The 12667-nt window shown below is 48.6% G+C and overlaps 5 protein-coding genes across 5 annotated transcripts; all 5 read left to right on the plus strand.

The window, feature by feature from the left end:
• Positions 1-39: 39 nt before the first annotated feature.
• K460DRAFT_361617 (FAD/NAD(P)-binding domain-containing protein) lies at positions 40-2497 on the plus strand. The gene has a single exon (XM_040932493.1). The coding sequence runs from the start codon at positions 166-168 to the stop codon at positions 2119-2121; it is 1956 nt and encodes a 651-aa protein (XP_040793418.1). The 5' UTR covers positions 40-165; the 3' UTR covers positions 2122-2497.
• A 1607-nt stretch (positions 2498-4104) lies between these two features.
• On the plus strand, positions 4105-5525 carry K460DRAFT_22889 (uncharacterized protein). The gene has a single exon (XM_040927290.1). It carries the CDS (start codon positions 4264-4266, stop codon positions 5353-5355), a length of 1092 nt encoding a protein of 363 aa, XP_040793419.1. The 5' UTR covers positions 4105-4263; the 3' UTR covers positions 5356-5525.
• Position 5526: 1 nt separating this feature from the next.
• K460DRAFT_22909 (acyl-CoA N-acyltransferase) lies at positions 5527-6549 on the plus strand. Its single transcript, XM_040927291.1, has 3 exons — positions 5527-5947; positions 6018-6424; positions 6514-6549. Exons 1-2 carry the CDS (start codon positions 5566-5568, stop codon positions 6266-6268), a joined length of 633 nt encoding a protein of 210 aa, XP_040793420.1. The 5' UTR covers positions 5527-5565; the 3' UTR covers positions 6269-6424; positions 6514-6549.
• A 1575-nt stretch (positions 6550-8124) lies between these two features.
• On the plus strand, positions 8125-9109 carry K460DRAFT_350859 (uncharacterized protein; the record flags this gene model as incomplete). The annotated part of the gene is made up of 3 exons (XM_040931536.1): positions 8125-8514; positions 8568-8648; positions 8720-9109. 3 exons carry the CDS (start codon positions 8125-8127, stop codon positions 9107-9109), a joined length of 861 nt encoding a protein of 286 aa, XP_040793421.1.
• Positions 9110-9740: 631 nt separating this feature from the next.
• On the plus strand, positions 9741-12244 carry K460DRAFT_350860 (uncharacterized protein; the record flags this gene model as incomplete). Its single annotated transcript, XM_040931537.1, has 6 exons — positions 9741-9815; positions 9885-10014; positions 10206-10220; positions 10283-10861; positions 10924-11549; positions 11585-12244. 6 exons carry the CDS (start codon positions 9741-9743, stop codon positions 12242-12244), a joined length of 2085 nt encoding a protein of 694 aa, XP_040793422.1.
• Between the last annotated feature and the right edge of the window lie 423 nt (positions 12245-12667).

Below are 12667 nucleotides of genomic sequence, written 5' to 3' on the forward strand. Positions count from 1 at the left end.
CCAAGCTCGACTTTGATTACGACGAACGACGTTGATAAAAGCAAATGGGAACGAGATTTAAAAAGCGCCTACACCCCAGGACTATTTTTTGAGCTATCACCTCAAGGCGCGCTCATCTCATCAACGGATCCGTTTAAAACCTAACCTGTAGCAAATACGATCAAGATGTCAACCGTGATCGAATCCAATGAGTCCGCCATTCCGCCGGAGCAGAAGTACTTTATAGAAGCAGCAAAGCGGAAGAGAACGGAAGGAACGAAACAGTTTGAGCAAATTCATTTTAGCGAAAACGAGAAGCTTCGCAGTCTTGCTGACGATGTCTTCGCTGATCATGCAACGCTCGACAAACTTGCAAGTCCAGTCAGCTCGGGCGACAACGTCAAATTCCTCATCTTGGGTGCAGGGATGGGTGGTATCGTCATGGCTGTCAAGCTCCTCAAGCAGGGCATCACTGCAGACCAGATCTTATTGATCGAGACGGCTGGTGGAGTTGGCGGAACGTGGTACTGGAATCGTTATCCTGGACTGCATTGCGATGTGGAAGCATACTGCTACTTACCGTTCCTTGAGGAAACTGGCTATATGCCCAAGCAAAAGTACGTTTCAAGTGTCGAGATTCGGGACTATCTTGAGGATGTTGTCAAGAAGTTTGGTTTGGACAGCCGCATTCTATTTCGCAGCCAGGCCACTGGTCTCGAGTGGGATGAGGGTCTCACGGCATGGAAAGCTGAATTGAGGACTCATCGCGGCCCACAGGGAAAGGAGGAAAAGGTAGTATCGGTACACGCCGACTTTGTCACGATCGCCACTGGACTATTCCCGTACCCACAAGTACCGAAAGTACCCGGCCTTGCAGACTTCGAGGGCCCAATGCTTCACACGGCGCGCTGGAATTATGACATCACTGGCGGTTCTAGCGACACTGCATTCCCAGAGCTCGAAAAGCTGAAGGGGAAACGCGTTGCCATCGTTGGCACCGGTGCGACAGCAATTCAGGTCGTCCCACAACTAGCAAAATATGCGAAAGAGTTGTACATCTTCCAACGCACACCGTCCCAGGTGAACACTCGCGGACAGTGCGATACAGACGCTACAGAATGGCGTGAGAAGATTGCAGCAAAGACTGGTTGGCAGAAAGATCGTAGGGAGAACTTTGCGGACCACCTCGCAGGTCATCTGCAGCCTGGTATTGATGATCTCGTTGACGATGGATGGACGCAGTTGAAAGCTTATGGTGCTCTCATCGGCAGCAATAGTTTTGGCTTGATTACGCCTGATAAAGCTCAGGAGCACATTGGTACACTCGTGGCACTTGATTCCGAGCACAACGCGAAGGCTCGCGAGCGAATACATCGGATAGTTCAGGACAATGAGACAGCCAAGAAACTGACGCCTTGGTATCCGACCTGGTGCAAGCGACCCACATTTAGCGACTTGTATCTGGAGACTTTCAACAGTAGCAACGTACACCTAGTCGATACAGACGGCAAGGGTATCGATAGTGTAACATCGAAGAGTATCGTTGCCAATGGTCAGGACTATCCCATCGACATTCTCATTTTGAGTACTGGATATCGCTCCCCGACTACTGGAGGAGATCCGGGCTCGCGTATGGGTATCAATATCCTCGGGCGTAATGCACGTCGTATGGCCGACAAATGGGAAGAACAAGGCTTGAGCACGCTCCACGGAGTTTGTTCGAACGGTTTTCCCAACCTGTTTTTCCAGAGCCCGGCTCAAGCCGCAGCGACTGCCAATTACTCCCATGTCATCGATGTACTGAGCGAACACATTGCCTCCATCATTGCCATAGGGCTTCAGCGCGCATCTGATAACAAAGCAAAGGTTGTTATGGAGCCCACTGCTGCTGCAGAGGATGCATGGGGTATGCAGATTGCGCAAGGCGCAGCCTTCTTCAGTGCAATGGTTGTATGCACACCGAGCTATCTCAATCTTGAAGGTGAAGCTTTGCAGATGCCGCCGCCTGATGACTATGCGGCAATGATGAAGAAAGCAAAGAGTGCAATCTGGTATAAAGGATTGGTGGATTTCAGCCGCATGATCGAAGCATGGCGAAGTGACGGAAAGTTGGAGGGCGTGGAGATCAGCGTTAGCGCGTGAGAGCGTCGAGGAAATAACGGGGAATCGGTATAGCATGGTGCACGGGCGACTGCAAGAGTACTGTTGAAGACGCGCGTTATGGCTTGGCCTAGAGTTTCAAAGAATTTGGGGGGCTAGACCGACCAAGATAACTTCGTTCCGTTTGTGGGTTGAGGTGTACTCTGAGTAGCTAGCTTCACCGGCAAGTAACAAGGTTGGCCAAAAAGTAGCACTACAGGGCGGTTTTGTTTCCGGGTTTATTTCGTGAGGTTGCCCAAAAAGGCAGACGAAGGTGCTGCGCTTGGAACTCAGGTATCCTCCATAGCGGTCACTCCTCGCACTTAAACGCAGTCAGCCGCCTTCATTATACCTATACATCCTATCAACTGAAGGCGCTTCATCTTCTATCATTACGAGTCCTTCCAGAACGTTGCGAGTCCTTCCAGAACGTTGCTTACGATGGATATTGCCGGTCATCTTGGACAAAAATCAATATGGACCGCGATGCTCGGATTCTATGATGGGATGCACCTAGTTTCGTTACTACAAGTCTTTCTCGTCCTATAGTTGCCCGCCTCGGGGCGACTCCACCTTGGTGACTTTGGATCACCTCGAAATTCTACCCATAAACTACTAAAAGAACTGAGAGAGGGAAGAAGATCCCCAATATTTTTCTGCCGCTCTATTACTCACTGTGAATATAAAGTAAAGTCTACTTTCGAGCAGTCGACCAGGCCTGAAGTCTCTGCATAGGATGTCTACTAAAGCCTTCATAAATCTCAATAGAGTAGAAAGCACGTAGGCTAAGTAGTCTCATCCATCCAGTAACAGTATTCGATGGAGCAGCGCTGGTGAAAAGGGTGACGAATTAGACATTGTGGTTCGGCCAGGTCCATGAGTGTGGTAACTGCTGCTTGGTAAAGAAACGACCAAAGTATCAGGATACATCGCATACTGGGCTATAGATGCTAGTGGAATGAACCTCTGTTCGAAGGCGAGGGAAGCGATGACGTTCTAACACGCTTGCATGACTCGTCCAGCATACACTAGCAGCGCGACGCGTTACGCACTCTTCTGACAACTGTCCTACGACGCGCTGGCAACACACTACAGTGACTTTGGGAATATAGTAGGTACGCCATCTATGCAGTTCAGTCGCCGGCTAGTCGAGGAAGCATTAGCGCAACACGAGGAGGCCTAGCGCGTGATAGAAGATCTCGTGCTTGGTAAGCAGGCCACGCGAAGTAGAGTACATGCCGGGCGATGTGTCATCTCTCGTACTTTGCTATCGTCAAAGCATACAGCTGATAGGCTCAGCCGTATGCGCATATTTGCACGTCCCCAAAGACGCACAGAAAACACTACAGACTAATGGCGCTCATAGTCACACGCCGCCAGAAGAGAGGCTACCAATGTCTATGCGGGAGTTCCAGAAGTATTCCGTGTGATAGACACCGATCAACTAACGTCAAACAACAGGACTGAATAAACCTACAGCTGAATCAGCACCGTTAGGCTGACGTACAAGAATAACTCCCTTGAAATCTGCAGCTATTCAAGCGCTGATCGCGTAACATGCTTTATTGGGGCTAACAAAACGAAAGCTTACGCCCTTCATCCCGATTAGGAAGGATGTTGAGGTAATCATGTTTCGAACGGCATATCAAGGCTAGATATAAAGATTGACGGCCTCGGCGAGGCTGAAATTAATTCCATCTTGGGTAATATCCCAGCTGCCAAGCGACGGCAGTATTAGCAACATGTTCCAATTCGTGACGGTCTCGCATCCGGACGAAATCAAGGACAGAAAGAGGCAAGGAAGGATTAGGCAGCATGCTATCCGAAATGGTCTCCAAAGGAGTAAGGCCGATCGAACGAAACGGAGAGAGGTGTTCGTGTCGGTTGAAATCGGTCAAAAGAGGGTGGAGTCTTGTACGAGAAAGGCTGGAGTCACGCTATGGCAAACGCCATCTATCAGTTTGCTGGATCCGTTCAATACACTTTGTGGCTGTCCTGAGAGGCTCCGCACATTGATGAGGCACCGTACGTAACTACCATAAGTTTCCCCAGCCTGTAGTCACCTGACCTGTCAAAGCAGCAGCAAAGCAAGCCGGCGAGCCTATCTTCTGCATCGGAAGCGCGGGACAAGTTCTGTTCCAAAAGATGGACACAGTCTTTAGAGGCGCGTTAATTGACCCGGCGCTCTTTCACGCCCTCTCGCTTGTGCTTGCTCTTGCGGCATATAACAACCTCCCAAATATAGAGATCCTCACATACCGAGGAGAACTCCTAAATGGTCTTAACACGATCATGAGAAAGCCAGGCTGGAAACCAAAGGTATCATCTATTACAGCGATGTTGATGCTTATTAGCTATGAATATCGCGTTGATGGTGCCAATTGCGACAGCATTCGTGCACACATCCAGGGTGTGCAAGCGATCATGAACATGTGCCAGGCTGAAGATGTCACTGCTGTTGACCAAGTCCAACGTGCACTCTTTTGGCAAGACCTGATAAGTTGTCTGGTGCTTGGAACCTCGCGACTGCTCTCCCACAACTGTTACCAGGAATTTCGAAACTTGAGAATCGTTAACGTTACGAAAGAACTGCCCCTAGGCTTCCTGGAAGTTACTTACATGTGGCACATGGAGTTTGCGGCCGTGGTTCAAGACCTAACCGGGCTATGCACGCTCGTAGACAAATGCGATCCTACCCGGACATTCATCGACGAGTTACCTATCGACGACTCTCAAGCGAATATAGAATCTCGACTGGTGGACCTGCTGAGCGAGTCGAGATCCTCGCCGGCGTGCGTTGACTCCATTTATGAAGCTTGCATCTTCGCTACATACTTGTGTACGTACAACTTGTCAACCGGCATCTGGATGGGGTGTTTTGTCCCTGAGGTTTGTGTGAGTCGGATCATTGGATGCGTCACAGAAGCTGTACACGATCCATTATGGGATTCCGTTCCTGGTCTGTTACTCTGGCTTTTGTGTGTGAGTGGAGGATTAACTGAGCGAAAAGATGTCAGGAAGCAAGTTACAGTACTGATACAAAGCGTGTTTCTCCTCCATATGGAAGGAATACACCAAGACTGGCATGTTTGCAAAGGTATCTTGAGAAACTACGTTTGGTCTGAACGCGCCATGGAGCGGAAGATATTTCGGGTTTGGAAAGACCTGCATCCCGAGTCGAGCGGGGCATTGGAGGCGCGAGATGAACTGGGTCCTCTTTGGTCCTGTGTACTATGAAGTAGCCGCGCGAGCAACAAGAGTGAAAGATTATGCGCAATGTATACAGCATTGCAAGCAGAATGTCTCGGGCAACAAAAGAAGGGCGCAAGGGCGAGGGCAAGGGCTGCACCTTCCCGTTCGGTATGCTGAGTCAGCACCACCCACCAACATATCAACCGAGACGCAGTCTTCGAACTTTCATCAGCATTATAAAGTTTGCTTGTTGTGATGGCAATTTCTGTACGAGAAGTCTCCGATGATGACATCCCGCGTGCCTGTGAGATTGAACTCCTGGCTTACAAAGGCGGCTCTCTCAGCCCAATTCTTGCTCCCGGTCCGTTCCCCCCAGATTCATGGCAGCAAAGAATCGAGCAGGTTACCACCATGAGGAAAGAAGATCCGACAACAGTATATTTGCAGGCGTTTGATGGAGACACGGGCAAGATGGTCGCTTTCGCTAAATGGCACGTCTTCGAGTCTTCCGAGGCTGCAGCGAAATCATCCAGACCACTGAGTTTCGGGGCGGGAAGAAATAAGGAGGCTTGTCAGTTGTTCTTTGGTGGTATGGCAAAGCGAAAAAAGGAGATTATGGGGGATAAGCCGCATCTTTGTAAGTCAGCCTAGTCCTTGTGCCATATATCTTTCTCAATCCCAAAATCTAACTGAAAACCTGAATGAAGACCTCCATATGTTGCATACCGACCCAGAATTTCAAGGCCGGGGGGCAGGGGGTATGCTCGTGGACTGGGGCTCAAAAAAAGCGGACGAGCTCGGTCTTCCTGTGTATCTTGAGTCTAGCATTAAGGGACATCGATTTTACCAGAAGCACGGATTCGAAGATGTTGATATTTTCAAGGTCGACTTTAGCAAGTTCGGAGGACCACTACACGAACAGCCTTTGATGGTACGAAAGCCTTTGAAACTGTCATGAGCTGGGAAAAAGCAGCTTTGCGCCACACCAATGTCCTAGCAAACTTGTCTACGACTATTAGAGCAATGCAGACGAACCTTTTTAATCAGAAAGATGACTTCATACTACGTTTCAATGTTACACCTTCCGTCGAGAGGAACTTCTATAGATTTTCAGGCAAGTGAAACACATGAACCTGTTGGCAAGGCAGAAGTCGAAGGTGTGGTTGTCTAAAAAGGAGAGACCCGAATTGACTCACATTATAGATTACAACGTTCGTTATGAAAGGTATCCTCCGCCACATGAAGGAGTGGACCTCACCCAGATTCTAACAGATCGAAAGCGAATACATCCAACGCATAGAGAGCCAGTTCGATGCATTGGGGGCTCGCTAATTGCTCTTCGCCGCTCTCCGTAACACTCAAATGGCATTAAAACCAGCGTAAGCAATAGCCATAACAACAGGCAATCCGTACTTCATCCATACCAAGTCGATGACATCGCTAAACAGCTTGAGGGCTCATAGCGATGGGAGACACGAAAGAAATCAAAATAAATCCATGGATGACAACCAGCAGCTGCACGAGTACGTCAATATAGGCAATGAAGTCATCGAGAAGTTGATAGACCTCCACTTCTTCGTTTTAACTGTCAAGGAGTACTTGAAGAGATGACCATAGACCGTGGCACTTTCAAGAGCTATTTAACATGATAGAAGATCATAGTGAGTTGATTAAGCCGTTAACGTCTTGATATGGAGGCTAACTCTGGCAGTAGAAAAGCTGTAAGCTTTTCACCATCTGAGATATTACTACACTCGTGCGTGTCAGAAATTATTCTCTTTCTTCCATTCTCCTAATCGCGAATTAGGGAGCATTATGTCAACGCTACGTATACGTACTGTACCGACCATTATACTGCAACACAGCCTCTACGATTTGACCGAGAGCTCTGGCAAGCTTTAAACCCTCCCCTTCTCTCTTTCTCTCTCTATCAATACGATACATCGTACACTCCGCACGCAAAAGTTTACAATCCTTCTTTTCTCGGATTTAAGCGACCGTGCAGACATGAGAACAAAAAGTTGTATAGCTCGGAGAACTCTCTGCAAATTGTTGTGCAGAAATGTCGCAGCAAACAATGCGAGATTACATTTCTTTTCTTAGGTTCCCGCGGTCATGCAACCACACAGTCATATATAGAAAGTATTGAGGGAAAGCGGTTCGACAAAGCAGAGTACAGTGGGGGATCACGGCATGGAAAGTGGACTTGGAACTTTAATAAGCAAACTACAATTGAAATTGGAGAATATAACATAAATGATTCCTTCAGAACCATTCCACTCAATATGTGACGTCTTTGTTTAGACAATAGGATGAGTCTAAACGGTTGCCACACGACAAACAGCCTTTCAATAAATGAGTGAAAAGGTGAAAAGCGCACGGGATTTAACGCTCACCTGTAGTTATATAGTAAACTTCACAATAAAGTGCTCTATTTACGCGTACTCGGGGCTTCCACTCGCTTTCACCCTCGCAGCCCAATGGGTCCAAGTCCAGCTCACTTTACCATTTCACTCTGGGATTTCATCGCGCTAAAACAAACTTGGCAGCGCTCTCCCCCGTGCACTATATATATTGTCGCTGGTACCTTTTCTAGCCTCCTCACCTCCTGATCTACCACATCCACGGCCAGACGCGCTCTCAACTCTTGCCACTCAAAGCACCATTCACCCCTACTTTCACTCCCGCTCTACCACACTGGGATTGCCTTGGCACCCCCGATACTTTTCTCATCGCGAACTTCGATCTTTCCTCTGCACCTAACGACCGATTACCCAAAACCACACGCGATCTTCTGACTCTTCCAGCTCCACAATGTCGTTCACCAACAACATGCCCACCGCTAGCGCGATTGAGGAGACGATCGCAAATGCGATTCCTACTACGACCTCCACCGAATACGCGACCAAGGCGGACTTTGAGCGCCTCGAGCGCGAGCTGGCAGAGCTGAAAGCAAGTCATCTGGAGATCAAGACTTTATTGCAGCAGCTCCTTGCCGCCAGAACCGGACAGGATATTACTCGAAGCGACTATGTCTACAACGCCCCAGCGCACGATACACCAAATGGCGACACTCAAGTTTCTGCTGCCGATCGCACTTCGACTCCACATGCACTAGAGTCTCAAAGTGTGATCCCGCTGGCCAGCAATCCAGAAGTGGCTAGGACTGTTGCAACCCCAATTCTATATGTAACTGGGAGTCTTGTGAGTGCTCAAGTTCTTAGTGATCATGAGCATGGCTTACCGACTACGTTTAGGGTTCGGTGCAGACTCAACAGGCCACGAACAGCTCTCAAACAGCACCTGATGCTGCACCTTCTCATACTCAGCCTGCCATGGTTAGTTCAGGAATACAAAACCCTTTGAAAGCCTCTAACCTAGAACAGTGTGACCCTCCTCTATCCGTTAGCCCCGACCAGATCAACATCGCTGCTGCGACACTTCGGTTGAAGGAGGTGTGCCAGGTCGCACCTTCATCGAGTTGTCTGACAGTGATGATAACATTTACTTCGACACGCCCGCTACCCGCGCACGACAAGGCCCCCCTAGGGCTACCACCAATATTAGCAACCGTGCTGATACGAACCGACCAGGTCGTACTTGTATGCAGCCCACTATTAACATTTCAACGACCACGAACAACAGTCCTGGTGAGACTCTCAGCCCACTCAACGCCCAACGCAAACGAGGTGCAGACGCCCAAGACGCGGGTGCCCCGGACTGGGCAGTGAAGCAGGCGCAAGACATTCGCAACCGAGATCAACTGCGTGAGGAGGCAAAGAGGAGTCGCAGGAACTAGAAGTTGGAAGAAGACGATGGCGTTTGCTGTTATCAACATGCGTCGGCAGGCATTAAGAACCCCTTACGAGCGTAGCTTAGCACTACCAGCAACGTACGATGCGCACTCTTGATCTGAGTGTTTTATTCGGCTTCCAGACTTTTTTGGACTGCCTCTCTATAGATAGACGTGAATAGATTCTGTCTATCATTCCATCTTTTGCACGAATATGCCGGTCTTACCTAATTCTTGCCACATACTCCCATCTATAACCGTTCCCTGGCTACGTGTGTCGCCTCAACTCGTAAAGTTGTAAGAGTTAAAGTAGTTGTACAATACTATGCGCTTAGTCCATTAAACAGCATTATCATTATATTGCAACTAATAATATTCTTCTTACTCGTGGCATATACGCAGCCCGCATCCGCAAACCAGGGTCAGTTAGCGCTTAGCCCGGACTAGTTAGCGTTAAATAGTTACCGTCAACAGCCCGGGCTCTCCCTACTACAACTTTCTGCTGTACTCACTTACTCATAGATACATGCACACGGCCTTGCTTAAAGCAGTATGTACGAGCGACCGTACTCTATACAACCGTTACAGAGTGACTTCAACATTGCTTAGATCAAAGCTGTTTCCTACTTTAATCAACATGGCACGAATCACTACAATCACCGGGCTTTTAAAAAAGTACGCCTCAGATGCAATTTCTGCGCATGGCTATTTAGTAAGTGTTGGATGGCTGCATCTCAACAACGGCGCTACATACGAGCAATTGTCCCTACAACCGTCGCAGTGGCGCTGCGTTGTTGATTTCGAGGTAGAAGGCCCTAATGCAGTGTACACTAGGATTACAAGTCGTAGTAAGGCCAGCGGCCGAAAGGCGGCGAGGAAGATCGCGCTCTATAAGGCGCTTAGTTTAATTAGTACGCAATTGCTCCCCTAGGTTATTCTTTTACTATAGCTATTTAAATAGCTAACTAGGAGTTTTATAGACAAAAATGTATCTAACTATATTGCATGCATTAGCTGCACTACCTACTAAAACTTTGTTATAGCTTAAGCCACAGAAAATTAACTTTTATAAACCCTAACGCCTATACTAACTTAAAGATAGAAAAAGATCTTAAAAGTAAATATAATTAATCTTGCTGCGCTCTGTAGCTTAACATACTACCTTAAGACTGATACTAGAGCCTGAGTCCTTGTCTTTGACGTTGAAAAGAACGAGCACAGAATCAACTGAGTCACCTCCACCTCTTCATGACATCTTTCCAATCTTGAGAATGGCCGTCCAAGTGGCTGATATAGATGTTTTGGTCGCGCACATCGACTTTCCCCGATCGCACATGCCGTTGCCACTTGAGGATGCCATCGAGCCCAGTCGAATTCTAGACCTGGATTACCTCCAAAAGCTACTGATCAGCAGCATGCTCCAACACAAAGTTCAATTGAACCGCCCCGCAACTCGGTCTTTGAGTTGTGCCGTTGAACACTTCGTCGCAGTCTCCAAAAAGTCAGACCCTGAAGCCAAGGTTGAGTGCGTTGGCCGTGAGCTTTGTTCAAGGCTTGGTGTGAAAGCAACCGCGGAGACCCTCCAAGCGCTCAAGGCCATCGTCGTAGACTGGGCTTCAAAAACCGAAAAGGTCCAGCAACAAATAGACGCGGCTCGGCAACAAAATGACATGGACAAAATGAACACTGAGGAAACGACTACGGATCAAACGGCAGCTACGAATCCTGCCGGTCAGCAAAACCAAGACAGTCAGGCTAGTATGAGCAGCCCATTAGCCAAAGCTCAGGACCTGTGTCATCCAAGCATGCCTCCTCTCAAGGCACATCAGCACTTCCAAGCGCAAATATGCTTGACCAAGAGATGCTGTCAGGTGAAGACGTCGAGAAGCTTCGGCCTATTACTTCGCCGTATCTACGCCTCATTTGTGTCACAGACAGTGACCGTTGCGACGCGGTCATCAAATTTTATCAGACTCTTAAGGCGATGAATCCTCGTCCTTTCGAGCAATGTGTATGCCGTTTGTCTGGTGATGAAGTTTTTGAGATGGCGCAGCAAATGGAACTCCGCATCCTCATGCGTATTCACCAACAAATTATCCAAGGTCGACTCACCTTGACTAGAGCTGCCATTATCAATGAGTATCATACACTCCAGGCCAAGAAGTGCGAGGAGTACATGATTCGTTCCACCTTCTATCGAGGAGTCAAGAAATTCCATCTCCTTGCGCGAAAGATGATGAAGCAAGCGAGGAGAAAAGTCCAACCGATGATTTCCAAGTCTTTCGGATTCTTCCTAAAGACGGTTTCTCGTTGGGGGAAACGTATCTCGGTCACTTGTCCACCACCCGCCGTGCCTGCCGTCTCCATCGAGATTGACATGGAAGATGCGGAGGCTGAAGACAAGGCCAACTTCTTCCGTCCCAGTCAGGCGACCTTCCTCTCCGCAGTAAGCCAGGGGGTTTCAGGTAACAATAATGGTAGCAATACCTTAATGCGTTCCCGTCACTATCGTCAATGGCGGCTTCACTCTCCCAGCTACAAGCGACCTTCTCTGCCAACCCACAAGCTGGGCCAGTGAACAACAGTCAAGGTCACAATAACTCCAATCCGGCTATCACAATGCCACAACCAAGCCAAGCACCAGAGCCACAGGGGCAGGCGCAGGCGCAGGCAACTGTCATGAATACGAGCGAAACACTCACGCAAAATGATCTCGCCCAGCTGCAACAGCCAATGTCGCAAACCCCTGCAGCCTTGACTATTTCAAGCGAAATTCGCAGCGAGATAATCGTCGACTTCTACGATACCTTTGTCAACGCGAATACCAAGATTCCCAGGCTGAATCAGGGCCTCGAAAACGAACTTCTCAAAGATCTCATGTTAGCCGGCAGCGCACCGTTCTGGAATGACTTCGTCCCACTGTCTGCGGAGCAGCTTGCGAACATGGCTAAGAAATTTGAGGATGTTGTTGTCCAGGAGTTGCAGAAGAAGATCGGTAGCAAGACAGTAGCGCAGGCTAAGCAAGACATGGAGTATCGAAAGCTGGCTAGCAAGCTTGGCATCTCTTCAAAGGCTAAGGGCATCGAGCGGTTTGCGACGGAGGTGCAGAATTTGCGCGAAGGAGAGAAGTCGCAGCCTTGAATGGGAATTTCCGATGGACCAAACAGTCTGAGCCCGGATGGAGATAGGCATGAGGTACCGACACGATTACAGACAAAACACGGCCAAAGAGATTGATAAATACACACACATCAACAGATCGACAGTCGATCCAAATCATACGGCAGATGAGAGCAAGGAGATAAGACAAGCAGTGGACCGCAGTAAACAGCGACACGATGGGAAGGGGGGGATATTTGGAGGGGAAAAGGGCTAGGAAAGGTACGCTTCCTCAAAGGGCGGATCTTAGCGATGCAACAAGAGGGAATATAGTTGCGGGCGATAAATAAGGGTAATCTTCCCGTATTACAGCGATTGATTTAGCATGGACACTTCAATAGTATCCTTGACTCTGACCATAGTCAGAGTCCCGTATATTCTTTGACTTGCTTATAATATGTGATG

The sequence above is a fragment of the Cucurbitaria berberidis genome (assembly GCF_010015615.1).
Source record: "Cucurbitaria berberidis CBS 394.84 unplaced genomic scaffold K460scaffold_1, whole genome shotgun sequence".
Taxonomy (NCBI): domain Eukaryota; kingdom Fungi; phylum Ascomycota; class Dothideomycetes; order Pleosporales; family Cucurbitariaceae; genus Cucurbitaria; species Cucurbitaria berberidis.